Source organism: Phoca vitulina, unplaced genomic scaffold (genome assembly GCF_004348235.1).
Source record: "Phoca vitulina isolate PV1807 unplaced genomic scaffold, GSC_HSeal_1.0 scaffold16, whole genome shotgun sequence".
Classification (NCBI taxonomy): domain Eukaryota; kingdom Metazoa; phylum Chordata; class Mammalia; order Carnivora; family Phocidae; genus Phoca; species Phoca vitulina.
In genome coordinates this window covers 8,006-29,584 of record NW_022589719.1, presented here as the reverse complement: position 1 = coordinate 29,584, position 21,579 = coordinate 8,006, and the positions used below count along the sequence as shown (strand labels likewise).

The window sequence follows — 21,579 nt, the reverse complement described above, 5'->3', positions numbered from 1 at the left end:
TAAGTAGGCTCCATGCACAGAACCCAACATGGGGCTTGAACTCAGAACCCTGAGATCAAGACTTGGGCTGAAGAGTCAGTTGCTTAAGCGACTGAGCCTCCCCTTGGTGCCCCTTCATGGATAATTTTAAATACAATTTTCACTTATTCTTAAATATTAGTAACCACTGCTAAAGATTGAATGGGTTAATTTTTTCCTTCTATTTACCCTGAATCTTTATCCCCATTATAAGTCTTGCTTTAGCTTCCGTTTTGTGTCTTAATAGTTTGAGGTTCAAGAAGACCTTGTGGGGGGTGCACCTGGGTGGCTCAGTCGGTTAAGCGTCTGCCTTCTGCTCAGGTCCTGATCCCAGAGTTCTGGGATCGAGCCCCGCATCGGGCTCCTTGCTCAGCGGGGAATTTGCTTCTCTCTCTCCCTCTGCCTGCGGCTCCCCCTGCTTGTGCTCTCTCTCTGTCAAATAAATAAAATCTTAAAAAAAAAAAGTCCTTTTGGGAACAGCATTTTACATAACTGAGGCAGAGAAAATCTCTGGGTTTTTTAGTTTAAACCAAAATGAAAGAAATCTTGCATCATTAGCATTGCTAACTCAGAGAATATATCTTATCCTTTTGGGTCATTTTCTACATTGTAGAAATGTAAGAAAGAGGAACCATTACTTACTGATCTGATTAATACTGATTTCTTGTGGATTAAGTTGCTAAGGTTGTCCCTCGAAAACAAGTTTGTTTTTTAAAAATTGACATATACAGTGTATGAGTTTAAAGTATACAAAGTATTGATTTGATACAGTTATATAGTTAACCCTTGAACAACATGGGGACTTAGGGCCATACACCCCTGCACAGTCGAAAACCTGCATGTAACTTTTGACTCCCCCAAAACTTAACTACTAATAGCCTGCTGTTGACCTTGCTATTAACGTCCTTTGTATGTTATATGTATTATTTGCTGTATTCTTACAATAAAGTAAGCTAGAGAACACCCCTCTGGTGACCATCAGTTTGTTCTCTGTAGTTAAGAGTCTGTTTCTTGGTTTGTCTCTCTCTTTCCTTTGCTCATTTGTTTTGTTTAGAAAGTAGCATTTTTTTTTAAAGATTTTATTTATTTGAGAACGAGAGAGCAAGAGAGAGAGAGCACGAGCAGGGTGAGGGGCAGAGGGAGAAGCGGGCTCCTTGCTAAGCAGGTGTGTCTTGGAGCTAAGCAGGGAGCCCGATGTGGGGCTTGATCTCGGGACTCTGGGATCATGACCTGAGCTGAAGGCAGACACTTAACCAACTGAGCCACCCAGGTGCCCCAGAAAGTAGCATTTTTAAACATAGAATTTTAGATAAGAGAGATGTGGTTTTGTCTCTTTTTTATTTTTGATCTTTTTAGAAGTGTCTAAAATATGATTTCTTCATTGAACTGCAAGTATAATAGAGATGAAATTCGGGCAAGCCAAACTCAATATAAAAAGTGAATTTATTAGAATAATTTCAGTCCTTACCAACATGGAAAAAGAGTATTTGGTTAACCTTCTGTGTGTTCACCCCTGTGGGTTTTGTAGATATTCAGGATGTGGCTGTCTGCAAGAATGAGCTGTTCTGTTTGCACCTAAACGGAAAAGTCTCACATCTTTCTCTGTTGTCTGTGGAACGCTGTGTGGAACGCCTGCTGAGGAAAGGCCTGTGGAACCTGGCTGCTCGCACTTGCTGTCTTTTCCAAAACTCTATTATCGCCAGCAGAGTGAGTCAGAGAGCTTACATGTCCACCTGGGTTGTTAGAACCACCCTAGCTTGTGGAAGTGTGCTACAAAGTTTCTTGTCTTTATTAGCCCTGTCTGTATGACCTACAGATAAAGCAGCAATAAATCCCTAAAGGAAGTATGACAGACAAATCTAGGAGTGGGTGGAGGGTAAGAAAAAGGGTATACTTCCCATTTTAAAAAAAAATTACATTTTCTCGGAAACTTACTTGAATTTCAGGCCTTGTTTTAAGGGGGATAATTGTGTATATGGTAACTCTTCATTCCTAAAATCATTCTCATTAAGTCTTTCACTAGCTTATTAAACCTCTTTAAAGCACCTTTGAGGTTTTATCTTCTCTGTTAAACCTCTTTCAGTATATTGGCCACTGAATTTAGATTTAGTTATAAATAGTAAGCTATTCTATTTGGTTTCTACTTAATCCTGTCATTAGGGAAGAAAATCTTTGACTGTGGATAAATTGGAGCATTTGAAGTCTCAGCTGGACGTCACAACCTATAATGATCTAATTACTCAATTGGAAGAATTGATCTTAAAATTTGAACCTTTGGATTCAGCTTGCAGCAGTAGAAGAAGCTCCATTTCGTCACATGTAGGTATTTTTACTTTTTAAAGGGTTTATCTGCACAGTACGGTTTTTCTTCCTTAGGTTGTACTCACATATCTCTTAAGTTCCCAAAGCTTACCTTCCTTTCCATATAGTAGATTTGGGGTGGGGGAGGGGAGTTGCCAAGAGGAGGCTTTCTTTCAGCTGTTGGGCAGCCCTTACGAAGCCTCCATTTAGGTGTGTCTTGGAGCCACATTTTGTTTCATCGTTTATTGTATTGTGTTTCCAGATGTACCTCATATAGCGTGCAGCTCAAGTTAAGTTGCTCCTAATACGTGATTTCGGATGCTTCATGCTAATTAGAGTCATAGTGCAGCTCAGGATTGTCTCCTTGCAGCCCCATTCTCACTGCCAGGACTCACAGAGGCAAGCTAGGGAAAGACGGGAGCGGGCTGTCATCAGTCCGTGAGTGTGAGCCAGCTGCCAGGGACCTAAACCTTGTTAAACCGTAGTTGTTGTTATTGACTTGCTCCTTACTCGTGTTGGTTGTTCTCTTTAAAAAAATTTTTTTTGTGTTATAAAGGGAAGTTTCACTTTGATTTTTGGGGGATTTTTTTTATTTTTAGGAAAGTTTCAGCATCTTGGACTCTGGTATTTATCGGATCATTAGTAGTAGAAGAGGCAGTCAGTCAGATGAAGACTCTTGTTCCCTTCATAGTCAGACCCTCTCAGAAGATGAGAGACTCAAAGAATTTGCCTCACCTCAAGAAGAGGACCAACCAGATCAGTGTTGGAGCTCACACGGAAATGAAGGTGATGGTGGTGTGCTTTGTTGGTTGCGGATAGGAAGCAGTTATTTTCCGTGACTTCTATTTGCCAGGATTAACTTGTGCATTGAGTTTTCTGTGTGGTGTTAATAATCTTTTTTATGTTGATAGACTTTCCACTCAGACCTGTAGATCTGCTTGCCACTGAAAGAATGGGTTTATGTTTAGTTCTGTTTTTCGCCCTCCTGTTTAGGCTGACATTGATACAGTCCCTAATTATGGTCATGCATCAAAGTGCTGGGAAAGTTAAGAAAGGAGGTCATTAACCAGTGAAGTAGAACAATTTTATCTTGACTAACCAAATTATTTTCCATCAGGAATGAAAAATTACTACAGTTTTGGGGGCCATTGCCTTCACTTTTCGATGTTCGAGTATTCCTGTGATGAACTGTTGAGAAGAGATTAATAGAGACTCTAAACCTTCTTTTTGACTTATGGGGATTCAGGGTTAGTAGGAAAATGAAGGTACCTGCCTAAGTGTTTTATATGTGGGCCATCCCGTGCATCTTGTAAACCTGTGTTCTGCTCATTTGTATCTGGGTCAGTTGTGATTTTGGTATGGAACCCTTCATTTCCTTTGGTTTATTCATTTCAGAATTTTTTTTAAAGGTTAAAAAAACCCTGTGTGATTAAATTTTCTTTTCCCCTCGATTCCATTCATCAGACAGTGGCTCTCATGTTCCTGTGACATTTGAGACAGATAAGAATGAAACTTTTCTCCCCTTCGGCATCCCGCTATCATTTCGTTCTCCATCTCCTCTTGTGTCTCTTCAGGCTGTCAAGGAAAGGTAAATTAGTCTTGTCACTGAATCCCGTTTCTTGTTTCACTTCAGTTGTCACATTAGGTACTTTTGTGCTGAGAATGGAAAGACATTTATTTAGTTAATTTATTTTTAAAAAGACTTTTATTTATCTGAGAGAGAGAATGCACGCGAGTGAGAGAGAGCACGGGCGGGGGGGAGGGGCGGCGCGGGGGGAGGGGCAGAGGGAGAGGGAGAAGCAGACTCCCCGCTGAGCAGGGAGCCTGATGCCAATGCGACATGGAGCTCGATCCCAGGACCCCAGGATCATGACCCAAGCCAAAGGCAGATGCTTAACTGACTGAGCCACCCAGGTGCCCCTGGAAAGACATTTTAAATGAGAAAAAATGGAAGCCTCTAGGTTATTTCTCATATAACCTGTTACCTGAGGCTATTAACTTCTCATTTCCGTCTTGGGCAATTTAGCTTCCCTCTTTGAGTAGTTGGATATTTGAGTTGTTTTAGAATGTGCCCTCCACCCCAGACAGAACAAAAGTATGAAAAATCTGTTTTTCCCTCATCCCTGATAGGAACAGTTTCTATATATCATTAGTCTTTTCTTGATCCTTTCTCAGTTTGGGCTCAGAATTGGAGACTCTTCAGAATTGGCATTCGAGTTTGAGAGAAAAGATTTTGTAAAGCTACTTAACTGCTTATCTGAGTCTTTCTGGATACAGTTTTATGGGTTTTTGTTTTGTTTTGTTTTTTTATTTTAATTCCAGTATAATTAACATACAGTGTTATATTAGTTTCAGATGTACAATACAGTGATTCAATTACCGGATGCAGTTTTGCTTGTAAAGGAAGATATATTGTTACTAGTTAGCCACTGAGTTTCATGGAGAAATTCTGCTGTTTCTCTGGCCAGGATGGGGCAGATGATCACATGGCCTCCTTTGCCTAAGTTGACAGAAACATTGTAGACATAGCTGGAGTTAAAGACTTTTTCTTTAGCGCTGAATCAAAGCAGTTTAGTAAATGAAGTGAATCCTTATTATACTGTAAATTTTACGTGGGCCTTATATGAAATATATAGTTGATTAGGGGAGTTGCTATAAGCGTAGTCTTTCTATTCAGTCCGAGTTGCCTTTCTAGGACTAACAGGAACATAGAGAACTCAGGTACTGAATTTTTTGTTCTTGGGAGTAACGAAGTTTTTTTTGTATTTTTTGGTATTTGACTTCCAGTGTTTCTAGCTTTGTGCGTAAAACTACTGAGAAGATTGGCACCCTTCATACAAGCCCTGATCTGAAAATAAGACCAGAACCCAGGGGTGATGAGCAGTTCTGTGAAGACGAGATGAGTCCAGTCACCTGCCCGAAGGAACAAGACACTGAGTAAGCTCTTGCATATAAATCTGGGTAAATGCTAGAGGACTCAGCTGGCATTTTGAAGAAAGCCTTAGACTCTGTGCTATTGGAGAAGGCACATGTATGACCCTGTTCATTGTAGATTGTGTAGCTCATAAAAAATGTGAATACCATAAAGTAAGTTTTGGAAAATGACATCTATCCATAGCAAATCTTTTGAGAGAGAGTTTTAATTTAGCACCTTTTTCATCTTTACATACCTTTCCTCTCCTCTAAATCTCTTCAAACTTCTGGGATGTTAGAGAAGAGGATTAGATAAGAGTAGGATGACCAATGATCGAGGCCCTGTCCTTGCTGTGCTTCTGACTGGCATGTGGCCTTGGGTAAGTCACTAATGCTCTCTGGCCTGTAAGATGAGAGCATTGGCATTGAGGTCTTGCCAGGTACCTTCTTAACGATATGCTGGTGGCATCGTCCTTGAGTAGTGGAGTGGTGGCAGAGCCCTTGGTCTGGCATAGTATGAAGTGTCTGTCCACCTGGTCTCTGCCCTAACTCACAGTTCAGGGGATCTGAGCATTAGAAGCATGCAAGCTCAGCACTAGCCCAGGGATTGAGAGCCCCACAGGCCCAGTGTATGTGGACAGTCAGATGAAATAGAATAGTTTCGTGAATCCATGTATTTATAGGACCAAAAAAAAAAAAAAAGTACAGGTATTGCTGTGGCATTGAAGGCAGCCCTCAGTCTGACCTTAGCCCCCCTTTCCAGCCTCATTTCCAGCCACATCCTTCCAAGCGCTCTAAATTCCACTCCAGTGAAGTGGGTACACTTCACTACCTTTCTTTATGTTGTTTCTTTCACCTGCACTATTCCCCCCACCCACCCCCCGTTTTTTCCTAACACATATACTGCCTCCAGGAGAAGGCATCCCTTGATTGCCTCATCAGAATAATTATTCCTTCTTTTTTTTTTTTTTAACATTTTATTTATTTTTTGACAGGGAGACAGTGAAAGAGGGAACACAAGCAGGGGGAGTGGGAGAGGGAGAAGCAGGCTTTCCACGGAACAGGGAGCCTGATGCGGGGCTGGATGCCAGGACCCTGAGATCATGACCTGAGCCAAAGGCAGACACTTAATGACTGAGTCACCCAGGCGCCCCAGAATAATTATTCCTTTTCCTGTGCTTTCATAGCACAATGCTTGTGTTGCTCTTTAGCATTTGTTGTATTCTCATTTATGTTATAGTTAGTTGTTTGCATACCTTTCTTTCTCACTTGAGTTTACTCATCTTGAGGCTGTGGACCAATTTTTGTACTCCTCTGTTTGTGTCATGTAATATTAGGTACAATACTTGCCACTTAGTAAGCACATAGAAACATTTGTCTAAGGACGCTCTAATCCCCTTTAACTCTTTTCACACTTTTCTAGGGGCAAAAGAGAAGTAATTAGTCAACCTCCAGAAGAAGACAAGCTCCAAGAGCTCAAAGTGGCGACAGCAGAAGCAATGTGAGTATTTATGAACAAGAGGGTTTTATAGTGAATGGGAATGACTTTGAGGTCATCGGTAGTGGTCCTGAGACTTGGGGGGGGCAGAGGTAGTCTCATTTGTAATTGAAATTCAGCAATTAGTATTAAAGTTAACACTCTGTATTTTCATCTTGCTGAGATAATTGTTGAAGAGTTGAAAAGTAACATTTATTCCCAAGAAGTATGTTTTATCCAGTAGGTTTGTTTAGCATGAAATAATTTGTTTTAAAAAAACACATGGAGCATAAATCGCATTATTTGTCTGTTTTGTGTAGGACCAAGCTACAGAACCCACTGGTTTTGTTTGAACCCACGTCTCTGAGGATGGTCTTACAGGAGTGGCTTTCACAGTTAGAAAAAACGTTTGCCGTGAAGGACTTTCCAGGTATTTCAGATACTGGCAACTCATCCACGCCATCAAACCAGGATGTGCTATTGTTTGACCAGTCAAAAAAGGAAATACTAGATGAAGATAATGAAAAAAGAGAGTCTTTAGGCAATGAAGAACCTGTTGATCCAACAGCATGTGAATCTACAAATAGTCTGAGGGAGCCCCTGGATGACATTTTCCAAGTGTGTTCTCCGTGCAGCATAGCTAACAGTCTTCAGAAGGACCTGGCTGAATTGACAACGTTGTGTTTGGAATTGAATGTATTGAATTCTGAGACCAAAAGCACAAGTGGACGTGTGGGCCACACTTCGCAGCAGTACTCTCCTGAAATTCTGGCTTGCCAGTTCATAAAGAAGTACTTTTTTCTCTTGGACTTGAAAAGAGCAAAGGAGAGTATCAAGCTTGGTTACGCTAGCAGTCCTTGTGTTTGGGATACTTTTATTGAAGGATTGACAGGTAATAATCAGATTGCCTTATCAAATAGAAATTAGTGTAGAGAACAATAGCATCTTAGCATTTTCACATTTAAAGAAAAAGACTTAAGTACAAAATCACTTCTATTCTGGGCAACCTCCATTCCGTTTCCCCCTCAGTTTATTAATTTTTAATACTTCTTCAAACATTGGTTTCATTTGCAATGGTATTATAAGAAATTCATTTTATTTCTCTCACAGTCATACTCAGAAAATGTATATAGCAATGTTGGAGAAGTTGGGGTTAAAGTAAAACGTTTTATAAATGCAGATATATAAAAACAAGAAAATCCTTTATGTAATTTACTAATGCTGAGATAATCTATGCCATTTATTGAGTACTTACTGTGCGTCAGATATCATGCTAAACACTTCGTAGGCATCATCTCATTTCTTCCTTACAAGTGTCTTCAGAGTAGGTGGTGTTATTCCATTTAATGGGTGAAGAAACTGAGGCACAGAGAGATTGTAATAGTTGAGTAGGCTAAACTGCTGTAGTAAATATCTCCTAATAACTCGGATACAATAGAAGTTCATTTCTTGCTCCTATCACTCCAGGACAGGTTCCAGGTCAGTGGGAAGCTCTCTTCCATGTGGTAATCCAGGGTTCCAAGTTTCTTCCATTTCTTTGAACTCCATCTTCCTGTGGGCTTGTGATTGAGAATGGATTGCTGTGTCCAGGGGAATGCATGTGGAAGGGGCAAACATGCTATGCCCTCTTAGGGGCCTGACCTTGTAATGCCTGACATCTCTCCTGTTCATGTTCCATTGGTGAGAATTTTATCACATGGTCTCTTTACCTGTGAAAGAGACTGGGAAATGTAAGCTATCCAGGTGTCTAGAAGGAAGGGAATGGTACGGGTGAAGAGCTTGCATGTCTGTCTCAGGGATTTTGGTGGATTAACAGCAGTCTCCATTTCACACTTGACTGAAAGTGTGTGTCATCCTCCTGTGGAAACCGGCTCTCATACTTCAGACCATGCATGCTCTTTCCACTGTATAGTCCCGTTTTTGAATAATTGATTTACCAAAAGTTAACAATCACTGTACAGATATATTTTTATATTGTCTGACTTAAAGATCTTCAAGTTTTCTAGAAACATGATCTGTAGTTATTGTTCTGCTTCAGTTCACATTTAGCAGTTAAAAGCATAAGAAATGATTTCAGTCTTTCTCTGAGTTGAGGTAGACTGTCTTTTACATGAAATAAGAAAATTTATTTCTCCTCCAGTAGGTTCACATTATTATGTTTCACATTATTACTTATTGGAACTTTGCAATATCTGTCTCTTACGTGATCACACCCAACCCTGAAAAGAGTCTGATCAGCCTGAGTGGTTGTTAACTTATAACCAGGGCTGGCTAGAGCCAGTGGGTTGGGTACTTTGAGATGATGCAGCTGCTTGCTTGAATTTAGGGGGAGATGTTTGGCTTAGCCCCCACCCAGTTATAAAGCTTGCCCTCACATCTCCAGCTGTAAATGCTGGTTGCCTTCTCTGAATTTGTTCAAGTAGTTACTGCCTGACACAATCCAATAGGCAATAATGAAACTGGGGAAAAATGATTTTTAAAAACCATGTATCAGAAATGGAAGGTTGGGTTTTTAGAAATGATCTGAACAGGTTCCACCTTTTTGCTAATGATGTAATTAAGGAAAACAGCTTTTGGAACTGTTCTTGGGGAATGGTCTTCAGAGCCAGTTGAAAACTACTTCAAAAAACTCATTTTAGGGGCTCCTGGCTGGCTCAGTCAGTGGAACATGCAACTCTTGATCTCTGGATTGTAAGTTTGAGCCCCACGTTGGGTGTAGAGATTACTTAAAATCTTAAAAAAAACCTCACTGTAGATTCATGTGTGTGTGTATTATTATATATATATTTTTTTAAACTACAAGTAGTTTTAACTAGATCGTCACTCACACTTGGCTGTAACTGATGTTTATTAAAAATAGGTGAAATTTTAACTTTATTTTGTTCAAAAAAATGGGCTAGAGGGCACTGGTTCTAGGAAAAATGACAAATTTGGCCTTGATGATATATACTATATATATGTGTGTGTATATATATATATACACACAGACATATATATTCTATTGATTTAGTATATAACACATATATTCTAATATATGTTACCTTTTTGAGGGTGATAGTGGCTTATATATTGGTTATGTGTTCTTTTCTTCTCTTGTTTAAAAAATTACAATGTGCTTTGCCTCCCAATTTGAGTTTAAGGTCTTTAAAAGTAGGGATTGTGTGTCTTGTTCTTTTTTTTGTCCTTCAATGCTTAAACATTGTGCCATGCACCCAGGAGGTCCATGACTGATGATTGTTGAATGAATGTATTGAACTGAATATTTATAGCTATGAGATGAAAGGAAAAGGTGTGCTTTATCTTTCAGAAATGGCAAGTTCCAATCCTACATATATGGAGATGGAAGAAGGAGACTTACCAACAAGATTAAAGTTATTGAATGATTCAGTTCCCTTTGACAATCCTTTGTTGATTGCTTATGCTGCCCGGTAAGTTGTCATATATGTTGTTTATATGAATAAAGCACGTATTTGTTTGTGTCTTAATCTCTAAAGTTTTACTCAGTTGCCTTGTTATTTTTATTTCTAATAAGTGCTTAGACATGTAACCAAGTTACATCATCTCACTGAAGTTTGGGACTAACTTGTTTTTAAATGCAGATTGTATGAGAAGTTTGGAGAATCTGCCCTTCGGTCCTTAATCAGGTTTTACCCATCTGTTTTGCCTTCGGATGTCATGCAACTTTGTCATCATCATCCTGCTCAGTTTTTGGCCTATTTAGACAGTCTGGTGAAATCGAGGCCTGAAGATCAACGGTGAGAAGGCGAGAACATTTGCAGACTCCCCTTTGCTTTGATAGGGCATTGTTTCCCTTTTAGAAGCCGTTGTAACGTTTTTACTGCCAACTGCCACAGAGCTGAGGCCCCTACTATGGAAGAGGATGATTACAGTCATTACCCTTCTGTCTCAGTCCACAACACACACTGTAAATGTGTGCAGACCACGTTCTCTTCCCTCCCCCCCCCCCCCCGCTCAGGGATTCTCAGATGATCAGAGTAAAATTAAAGTCCTGCTTCAGGTCCTCCCCTAAGACATAAGTTTCCTTGTTGTCTGGGCTGGTGAGTGGATTTATTGCCACCTCTTTGTTGATAGCATCCCAGCTTTTTGCGGGGTCTCATCTTTTTGTGGATCTCAGTTCCAGCTTTGCTGCTTTTTTAGATTGAGGCCTCATTGCCTATTTCTGCATGGCCCTTGGTTGTTGAAACTAGCAATATCCCCCCCTCCCACCACCACCACCTTTTTTCCTCTGATTGATTTACATGTGCCATACTGGCCTCCTTTCTCTCTCTGTCCCTCTTTTTTTTTTTTCTCTTTGGCACTTTGACATTTTCCTTATTATCTTGAGCTCACCTGTTCATTTAAAAGGCTGTCAGATTTTCACCTGCATTTCTAGACATTTTGTAGCAGAGCATTTTCATCTACTATTTTGATCCCCTAATAACATTTTCTTCACATTCCCACATTTTATGTCTCTTTTCTCAGCATGAAGATTGGTGATTTTGTCTCCAACTTTCTTTTAGGCCATCCTTCCTTGAGTCCCTTCTACAACCAGAGTCTTTGAGATTGGATTGGCTGCTTTTGGCCGTGTCCCACGATGCTCCCCCAAGCACAAGCACGATGGACAATGAAGGAAACCCCAGGTACAGAAGTTCTCTTTCTAAGCTGTGATGTTCTTCTGGAATGAAATGGCTTTATTCACATGTAGCATTCTGGGCTTTCTTCAGTAACAGCTGTGGAAGAGACTGACTCAAGTCACTATAGTAATGAGACAGTGTATTTCTTAGTGGTTCTGAACATTTTTTGAGTTACAGATCTTACAAGAATCTGATGATTCCTCTCAGAAAAATGCATATCCCTGCACAATTTTGCACATGATTTCAGGTTAAACTGACCCCCTGAAGCTCTTTCATGGATCCACATTAAGAGTCCTTGATGATTCAATCTGTATTAGAGGGAGAAAATTGTATGTTTTTTTCCTGGAAAATTTCTAGACATAGCTTGATTTGGGACTAAGAAAAAAAACTATTCATAAAAAAATACGCACTGATACATGTAATGTATTAGAAATGTTCCTTGTGTTTTCCTCTAGGAGAAACTTTTTAAAAGCCCCCCAAGTGCCTATCTTATATGCCTAGACAAAAGCTCTAGAAGGACATACAATGGCTGTCTGTGAGTGATGAATTATAGGCTTCTTTCTTTTGCTTTTGATTACTTAAAATGTCTATTTTTTAAAAATAAACAGGTAATCGATTTTACTGGAAAAACAGAATTGGCATAAATTAAAATTACATATTTGAATATTGTGATTAATAACCTCAATCAACCAGCAAACTATTCCCAAAACTTTAAGGACATATAAGCAAGCAAGCAAGCACCAAATGTTTACAGAACCACAGAGAAATTTTAAGTACCACCGTAGACTAGTGATAAAGAAGGCCTTTATCCTGTAAAAGGTATTTAGTGCCTTCCACATCATATAAATATAGGTAGCTGCCTATAGCTTTTACATATAGCTGATCCTGTCCAGGGTTTATGGCAAGAAACTAAAGAGGAATTGTTGCCCAAAATTTGGATGAGTGGAATACAGTGAGAGAAAAAGTATAACCAGATTTATATTTAACTAGATGAATGTAGTTACAAAACAATTAAGAAATAAAACCTGTCAGTGACAGATATACATATAAAAATTAAAATAAAAAGTAAAAGTTATTAAAAAATAAACAGGTATTGGGACGCCTGGGTGGTTCAGTCGGTTGGGCGTCTGCCTTCGGCTCAGGTCATGATCCCAAGGTCCTGGGATCGAGTTTCGCATCGGGCTCCCTGCTCGGCGGGGAGCCTGCTTCTCCCTCTGCCTGCTCTGCCTGCGCCTTGCCCTGTTTGTGTGCACGGTCTCTCTCCCTGACAAATAAATAAAGAGCTTTTAAAAAAAAAAAAAAGAATAAAAAATAAACAGGTATTTGTATAGGAAAAATAGCTATTTTTAATTTTTCAAAAGGCAAGTAGAAATGTTTGAAAAATACAATAGTAATGGAACAAATAAAATTAAACTCTGTTCTTACCTATTAGATGATGAATAAACATTTTGTAGAATGTATTTCCTATTCCATTTACTGAGAGCTTTTTATTTCACAGGCCTCATTCACACTTGTGTTCGTGGGGTTATAGCCAGCTGATGCTTCATCTCATTAAACTACCTGCAGATTTTACAACCAAAGAGAAAATGACTGACATCTGTAAGTCTCATGGGTAAGTGAGAATTGTTTAGAAGCTGAAGTTAAGATTAGAATCATCTTAGTTAATAGCTTTGTAGCAAAGGACTTGAATTGGTATGCTTTATCATTTGGGAATTCTCTTTACTACGGAAAAGTACCTTTTGTTTTAAGTGATAGTAGAGTAAACATCTTTTTAAATTTTGTGCATATTTTTTCTTTGTGTAGAAGAGACGGCCCTTGCTAATTCCTCTCTCCCACTGGTCCTTAGTAGCTAGCCCCAGTTCTCAGGCACTTAGGTGGTATTTAATTAAGCACCAGACTGTGTGATAAGTTACAATTGATGCAGGGTTCTCAAGAAGGGAGAGATCAGAATGTGCTCAGTAGAAGTGCTGGTGAAGGACTTAAGGAGGAGGTGAGACTTTGGAGGTAAAAGCCCTGAAGGCTGGACAGGATTTGTATTGATAAAGGAGCCCAAGAGGAGGCCAGGGCAGGTGAGAGAAACATCAGGAGCAGGAGAAACTGACATTGCTTTTTGTCTGGACCACGTATCAGTTCTTTATTGCTTGGCGGTGTTACCTTATGGCTCCACCTGGATTATCATCTTCTGGAGCTAGGGACCTGTGTCTTCCTTTTTCCTCATAATGCCTCAATTCGTGGTAGGTACTTGATACATATTTGTTCATTGATAATAAGAGATGAGACTAGTCGGGTGTGGTGGGTGATGAGATCATGTAGGACCTTGAAAGCTCATCAGAAGAATTTAGCTATCAGTAGAGACCTTTTAGACTTTGGGGTACAAAAATGACATGATAAAAATGGAGCTTTCTGGAGATCATTTCTGGTATCATACATGAGAAAGAAATGGGACGTTCTGAAGGAAAATGCAGTGAGACTTAAAGACAATGGGTATAGCAAATGAAGGAGGGCGAAGAGTCAAGGAAAACTTCCATAGTTTGTATATTTGGGGAAGAAATCTGAAAGTTTATAAAGTATTTAAGGTTACATATTTCATAATTGGTGCTTGGCCTCAAATGTCAGTATTTATCTCTAGCTTTTATTCTTTTTTTTCTTAAACACTCCAGATTGGGCTGTCTAATAGAACTGTCTATGATAATAGAAATATTCTACTACATCGTCCAATATGGTAGCCACTAGCCACTTAGGCTATTGAAAACTTGAAATATGGATTGGTCAGCTGAAGAACTTTTTACTTAATTTAAATTTAAGTAGCCACATGTGGCTAGCATCTACTATATTGGACAGCACAGCTCCAGATAAATTCACTGTTTTGATTCCTTTCTTCAACTTTGTTCTCTTTAAAGTTTCTGGCCTGGATATCTTTCTCTTTGTTTGGAGCTGGAAAGAAGAAGAGAGGCCTTCACCAACATTGTGTGCCTAAATGATATGAGCCTGATGGAAGGGGACAATGGTATGTAAATCCCAACTGGTTACTCTTGGTTGTAGTATTTTAGAAGTCACTGCAGACTTTTCAATAAAGAAATTTGGTGAACATTTTGAAGATCCTGTATGTAATTCTATAATTCTAGCTAGCTGTCAGATTTGTGGAGGTTTGTTTTTTTGTTGTTGTTTTTTTTTTAAGATTTTATTGGAGAGAGAGTGAGTGAGAGCAGGAGCAAGGGGAGGGGCAGAGGGAGAGGGAGAAGTATGCTCCCTGCTGAGCAGGGAGCCCGATGCAGGACTCAATCCCAGGACCCTGGGACTATGACCCAAGCCGAAGGCAGACATTTAACCAACTGAGCCACCCAGGCGTCCTAGAGGTTTGTTTTGTTGTTGTTGTTTGCTTGTTTTGTTCGTTTATCTCTACCACTTAGTATATTCTGAAATCATAATAACTTTTCTATTAACGAATGCTTACTGTGCGTTAGGCACTATGCTAGGTCCTTTTTCATTTGCCGTTTAAATGAGATAACAAGCCGTTGGCATAGTTACTGTTATTTCTGTTTTACAGAAGTTATAACTGAGGCCTAGAGGAAGGAGAGTCAGTTTCCCCAAAGCCATACCACTGGTGGAGCAGGTGTTCAGACCCAGGTCTGACTCTCTCTAAAGTTTGTGTTCACATTCTTCTCTCAGCACTAGGATTTTACACAGCCAAAAGTTAGATATCATCAAAGTGAACTTAAAGTGGAGTGGCAGTCAGCTTTTCCTAAGCCTTCACAGGTATTTAGATAATTAAAAAAAATTTTTTTTAAATTTTCATCAATCCAACACAGATAAAATGATAATCAGAAGGCCACGCTTTGACACACTGATATCTGAGGCCTGAGACTCTGTCTTGGCTGTTCTGTAGTGTTGCTTTATTCGTCTCAGTGCAAAGATGCCAACTGCGTGACATCAGGATCCTTCATTCAGCAGTGTGACCTACAGCCTGGTTCAGCCCTGTTGGTGTAGGAGAGGGAAAGTTCGAACAGGGCAGGGAAGCCAATTGACTGGCAAGTGTTAGCTTCTGATGTCCCAACTATTGCAAAAATTACTGAGATCATCTGTTTCAGAAATGAAGAAGAGGGCCAGGTGGTTCTGCAGGACTAGAGCTGTAGACATGGATACGCTCCTGAAAAATAACCAGAATAGTTAAGATAGACATGGTTTATATTTTTCAAGTTACAACACGATGTTTATTATAATAGATAAAAACTGAAAATTCAGGAAGCATAAAGAAAATAAGTATCACTTAAAATCTTTTCTGCCCAGATAGCCTGAATATTTTGTTAAAGTAATAATAGCAGCTGTTCTTACCCTTGGTATATTAAATGGGGGTCTTTTCTTGACACTTCTGTTTCCCCATAACTCATATTAATCACTCTTCAAGGCATGTTGGTTTTACTGCCAAATGTAGATCTCTTATCTGTGTACTTACTTTTGCTCCACCACCAGCTCCGGTCCTAGCTACTTGCCTAGATGGCTGCAGTAACCTCAGAATTAGTCGTCTGGTTTCCATTCTCTCCCACCTTTAATCCATTTGCCCTATAGCAGCCAGAAGCATTCTTTTACAAAAATTGGATGATGTGGCTCTCCTCCTTGAAGCCCCTTACGTGGAAGTCAGAATAAAATCCAGGCCTTTGTGCACTGTAGGCCTTTCTTTGAGTTCCTTGAATTCAAGTTCTGTCCTGTCTCAAGTGACCTTCCATGTTTCCTTTGTCGGAAATGCAGGCTCCTTCACCTTCCGCTCCTGACGCCCTGCCACCTCAAGCTGCCCGTATGTGAGCCACAGGCACGTGCTCTCTAAGCTTGCCTGGTCTTTAAACTCTCTGCTTACCTGTCCCATCCTAATGGAGCCCTTCTCAGATCCTCCCCCAAACCTGCCATTCTCTCTAATGGTTCCCTGATCTTTTTTTTTTTTAATACTTCATTTATTTATTAGAGAGAGAGAGAGCACAAGCAGGGGGAGTGGCAGGCAGAGGGAGAAGCAGGCTCCCCCCGAGCAAGGAGCCCGATGTGGGACTCGAGACCTGAGCTGAAGGCAGATGCTTAACTGACTGAGCCACCCAGGCACCCCGGTTCCCTGATTTTTATCGCACTTAGCCCAGTTTATACGTACAGATTTATTTCTGTGTTTATCTAAGGTTCTGCCCCCTTTACTAGACTGTGAGCTCCACAAGAGTGCAGGGCTCATCATGTCTGGTTGGTCCCTCACTGCACCTTGGGTGCCTAGCCTAGACTATACCTGGGAAATTCCTGAGTGAGCAAGTGAATGAAGAATTTTGGAACTAATTTTGTGACTTCTCCTTATCATTATTTATTCAGCAAATGTTCAGAAAGCAACTTTGTGTTAGGATGATGAGGTATGTTCTTAGGTTTTGGTATTAAACGTTTTCACAAACGGTTTTAACCATCTCCTATACACAGGCAGAGTTCTAAGGGCCATTAGAGCCGACGTGTGTGTTTCTGTATGTGTGTGTAGGTTGGATCCCAGAGACTGTGGAGGAATGGAAGCTTCTCCTACATCTCGTACAGAACAAGAGCACGAACCCCCAGAAGTCACCAAATGGAAACTTCAGTGATGGGCCTCCCCACATCAACGTGGAGAATGTGGCACTCCTGTTAGCTAAGGCCATGGGCCCAGATCGGGCCTGGTCACTGCTACAGGAATGTGGTTTGACCCTGGAGCTGTCAGAGAGGTTTACCAGAACCTGCGATATCCTAAGGATTGCTGAGAAAAGGCAGAGGTAATACTTGTCATGCCCTTTCCACAGGGGCTTGGGGAACATAGATGCTCACAGATTTTCAGAAGGGGGGTGGGGCTTTTAGAGATCATTCAGCCCCAGCCGGTCACTAACAGCTAAGGGGGCTGAGACTCATCTGCTGATGAAGGCGATTGAGGGATGAGCCTAAAGTAATGTGTTTCACAGTCATGACTGTGCAGATCAGTGTGAATACCCAAAGTTGACATGTACTAGTTCTCGAAGACAGTTACTAGTACCAAATGTCAAATTGTCTCAGGACTTTTTTGGTTTTTGTTTTCATCGTGGTAAAATTCAGGTAACGTAAAATTTACCGTCTTAACCATTTTTAAGTGTTTGGTTCGGTAGTGTTAAGTATATCCATATCATCTTGCAAAACTTCAACTTTACGCATTAAACAACTCCTCATTACCCGCTCCGTGCAGCTTCTGGCAACCACCTGTCTGCTTTCCGTCTCTCATTTTGACTGCAGTAGTCTCCCCTTATCCAAGGGGGATGTGTTCCCCAAGACCCCCAGTGGATACCTGAAACCACAGATTTACTGAACCCATATATGTACTGTGTTGTTTCCTATACGTGCATACTTATGATAAAGTTTAATTTATAAATTAGGGACAGTAAGAGATTAATAATAACTAATAAAATAGAACAGTTAAGACAGCATACCGTAATAAAGGTTATGTGAATGTGGTCTTTCTCTCTCCATTTCTCTCTCTGTCTTTCGAAGTATCTTACTGTACTGTACTCACCCCTCTTCTTGTGATGGTGTGAGATGATAAAATGCCCATGTGATGAGATGAACTGAGGTGAACGACATAGGCATTGTGACGTAGTGTTAGGCTATTCCTAACTTTCTGATGATATATCAGAAGGAGGATCATTTGCTTCTGGACCATGGTTGACCATGGGTATCTGAAACCATAGAAAACAAAACTGTGGCTAAGGGAGGACTACTGTATTATAAGTATCTTACATACATGGATTCATATGGTGCTTTTTTTTTTGTGACTGGCTTTTATTTCACTTAGCATAATGTTTTCAAGGTTCATTCATATTACAGCATGTGCCAGAATTTCCTTCCCTTTTAGGGTTGAATAATACTCCATTGTGTGGATATACCACGTTTCGTTTATCCATTCATCTGTCTTATGGCCACTTGGGATGCTTCTACCTCGTGGCTATTATGAGTAATGCTGCTCTGAACACGGATATACAAATGTCTCTTTGAGACCCTGCTTCTAATTCTTTTGGGTGTGTACCCAGAAGTGGAATTGCTAGAACACATGGAATTCTATTTTTAATTTTTTGAGGAACTGTCATACTGTTTTCCATAAGGGTTACACCATGTTACATTCCCACCAGTAGTGCACAAGTGCACCATTTTCTCCATATTCTCACCAACACTAGTTATTTTCTTTTTGATAGTAGCCATCCCTAATGGGCATGAGGTGAGAAGTCATTGTGGTTTTTATTTGCATTTCCCTAATGATTAATGATGTTGAGGATCTTTTCATACACTTGTTGGCTGTTTGTATATCATCTTTGGAGACCTGTCTATTCATGTCCATTTGCCTATTTTTTAATTGCATTGTTTTTTTGATGTATGAATTTTTTGTATATTCTGGATATTAACTCTATCAGATACATGATTCACTCTGTTGACTGTGTCTTTTGATGCACAGAATCAATCAGTTTTTTGAATCATTTAATTCTTTGTGGGTTTTAAAAAGTTTTTTATAAAGAAAAAACAATGAAAACTAAATGCACTTGTTTCTTTTCTTTCGGATTTCAGAGCCTTGATACAAAGCATGCTTGAAAAATGTGATCGGTTTCTCTGGTCTCAGCAGGCCTAGTGGAAAAAGATTCAGCAAATGTCACAATGTTTTGAGAAAAACTGAATCATGCTCCTGAACCTCCTGAGTGCATTTGCTGTTGAAGGAAAACCCTGCCACCTTACCGGGGGTACTTTTGTCAGTGTCTATAACTTCTGCATTTGTGGCTCTATCTGTGACCTCAGTGTTTCTCAACCAGGGTTGAATTTTGACAGGAATCAGTCCTTGTTTGCTGAAATGAAGTGCTCTGGAATCAGAATTTGAAAGTTCACAGCCATGCAGGCCTTATTCTGAACTACAGTATTATTTTCTCCTTGCTAGTGGATTGGGGGAATTATTGTGACTCATGTAGAGAGCAGAAGTTTCTCATCCTGGTTGCATGAAGACAGATAAAATAACTGACAGGAGTTGAATTCTTTTTATATCTTATCTGGAATAGTTGAGAAATTACTGAAATAAGACCTAGCGGAATGGAATTAGCACATCAAATAAGTGAAACACTGAAAATTCAGATTAGATATTTACATGAAATGACCCCATATTTAAATTGAGCTAATTTCAAATATATTTTTTCTCAGTATTTGACTTTTTCTAATCTGAACCTATATACAAATGCCTAATGTATTACTGGAAATGTTTTATCTCTAATCTTTCCTAAACAGTGGTCCAAAGGAATCATGCACTTTTTTAAAAATTATTTTTTAAAAGCCATAATAAAGGAAAGCTAAGTACTAACAAACACTGTAGTAGGCGCTTGTGCCAGGTACTAGAATGCCTTCCTCAGGCTCCTGTACATTTACATAGCATGTTACATTAATAATAAATGTAAAATCTGTTAAGAGATCTGTATCTATTAACATAAATAAACTCAATAAACACGAGTTTATTGTGAACAATTTGCAGGAAGGTGTGGGGTAAACTCAGTGTGGAGTAAGAAAAGCGTTGGATACATTGAATGATTCACTTCTTTTTTTCATTCGTAACACAGCCAGAGAGCTACAGACAGAAATGGCTGTCATACTTCCACATGGTATTCGGATATGATGTGACCAGATGGGTTGAAGGAGATTGTCAGAGAAAGGAGGCTTCACAAAGTTTCTTAGGGTTTTGGGAAGCATAGAAAACCTAACACTTCTGGTCAACAGTGGGTGTGTGGGGGGTATGTGTGGGGTGTATGTGTGTGGTATTTCCCCTTACCAAGCAGGTCTCTGACACCAGTTGGGTGACCTACAATTCAACCCAATTCTGACACTATTGACCCAGAGGTAGCATCAGATCCCACAGGTGAAGGGCTCAGTCCCAAAAGACTGCCCTCCATTTTATCATTTTTTTAATTTAAATTCAGTTAATTAACATATAATGTGTTAATTGGTTTCAGAGGTATAGGTCAGTGATTCATCAGTCTTATATAACACCCAGTGCTCATTACATCACGTGCCCCCCTTAATAATGTCCATCACCCAGTTACCCCATCCCCCCACCCCGTGCCCTCCACTTCAGACACTAATTGCAAGTCCCAGTTGTTAACTATACTTCTGACCAACTGGCTGTAAATCAGAGGTCCTCACGACCCCTTCCTTGGATTTGATGGTTTGATTAATTTGCTAGAGCAGTTCCCAGAACTCAGAGAAACAGTTTGTTTCCTAGATTGCCAGTTTGTTATATAAGGATATAACTCAGGAACAACCAGATAGAAGAGACGCAAAAGGCAAGATTTGGGGGAAAGCGTTAGGAGCGTCCATGCCTGCTCCAAGCTCCACCTTCTCCAAATCGCCACATGTTCACCAGTCCAGAAGCTCTCTGAATCAAGTTCTTTGGGGTTTTTTATGCCTTCGTTACAAGAGCATGGTTGATTAAATCACTGGTCACTGGTGGTCGAACTCAGTCCCTCTCTCCTTCCTGAGGTCAGGGGTGGGGCTTGGGGGGCTGGGCCTGAAAGTCCCGATCCTCTGAATCACATGGTTGGCTCTACCGGCAGCCAGCCCCCATCCTTAGGTGCGGTCCAAATGTCACCTCGTTAGTACTGCAAGACACCTCTGTGGCGTTCATCACTTAGGACATTCCAGGGGTTTTAGGAGCTCTGTACCAGAAATGGGAAGAAGACCAAATACATATTTCTTAACCGTCAATCACAGTATCATACCTTCCCACTAGCATCAGCTGGGTTTTGGCTGTAGTGGATTATGTTGAATGTGAGTCTGTACTAAGGTAAGGAGCAAGACCCCTCCCTTCACTGTCCGTCAGCTTCTGTCATTACATAATGACTGTCCAGAAGAGGGCCCAGAAGAAATCTCAGGAGAAGGACACAGCCTGAACTGGCCCAATTGTGCGATCATTTCCTGACAGATTGTTCTAAGGCATCTTACAGCAATCTTCATTTGCCAAAGGGGTACAGAGAAATTCCTAGCATTAAAAAAATAATAAAAATCACATCATCTGAATTTATTTTCCAAAGTAAACCAAGCAACCAGCAAAATCTCCTTCGGTTAAACATTTAAGTTTGAACAGTCAAGTTGGATATTAGGCAGTGTTTTCCAATACAACTTGTATCTTTCACTGGCCTAAAAATTACAGACAGTGATTCATGGTGGCCTCACTTTCAACAGGGCTGCAGGGTAGCGTAGTGG

At 40.2% G+C, this 21,579-nt stretch overlaps 1 protein-coding gene across 3 annotated transcripts in view; it reads left to right on the top strand.

Moving 5' to 3' along the window:
• HPS5 (HPS5 biogenesis of lysosomal organelles complex 2 subunit 2) overlaps positions 1-20,081 on the top strand; it is a 45,907-nt gene extending 25,826 nt beyond the window's left edge. For all 3 annotated transcript variants that reach the window (XM_032413827.1, XM_032413825.1, XM_032413826.1), the window contains 14 exons: positions 1,547-1,725; positions 2,179-2,337; positions 2,919-3,105; positions 3,784-3,907; positions 5,107-5,256; positions 6,656-6,733; positions 7,030-7,601; positions 10,017-10,137; positions 10,309-10,464; positions 11,230-11,349; positions 12,842-12,955; positions 14,244-14,350; positions 16,841-17,105; positions 18,913-20,081. In XM_032413827.1, the coding sequence (XP_032269718.1) occupies positions 1,547-1,725; positions 2,179-2,337; positions 2,919-3,105; positions 3,784-3,907; positions 5,107-5,256; positions 6,656-6,733; positions 7,030-7,601; positions 10,017-10,137; positions 10,309-10,464; positions 11,230-11,349; positions 12,842-12,955; positions 14,244-14,350; positions 16,841-17,105; positions 18,913-18,973 (2,393 nt within the window). In that variant the 3' untranslated portion in view covers positions 18,974-20,081. The remainder of the gene's footprint in view (positions 1-1,546; positions 1,726-2,178; positions 2,338-2,918; positions 3,106-3,783; positions 3,908-5,106; positions 5,257-6,655; positions 6,734-7,029; positions 7,602-10,016; positions 10,138-10,308; positions 10,465-11,229; positions 11,350-12,841; positions 12,956-14,243; positions 14,351-16,840; positions 17,106-18,912) is intronic.
• Positions 20,082-21,579: the final 1,498 nt, after the last annotated feature.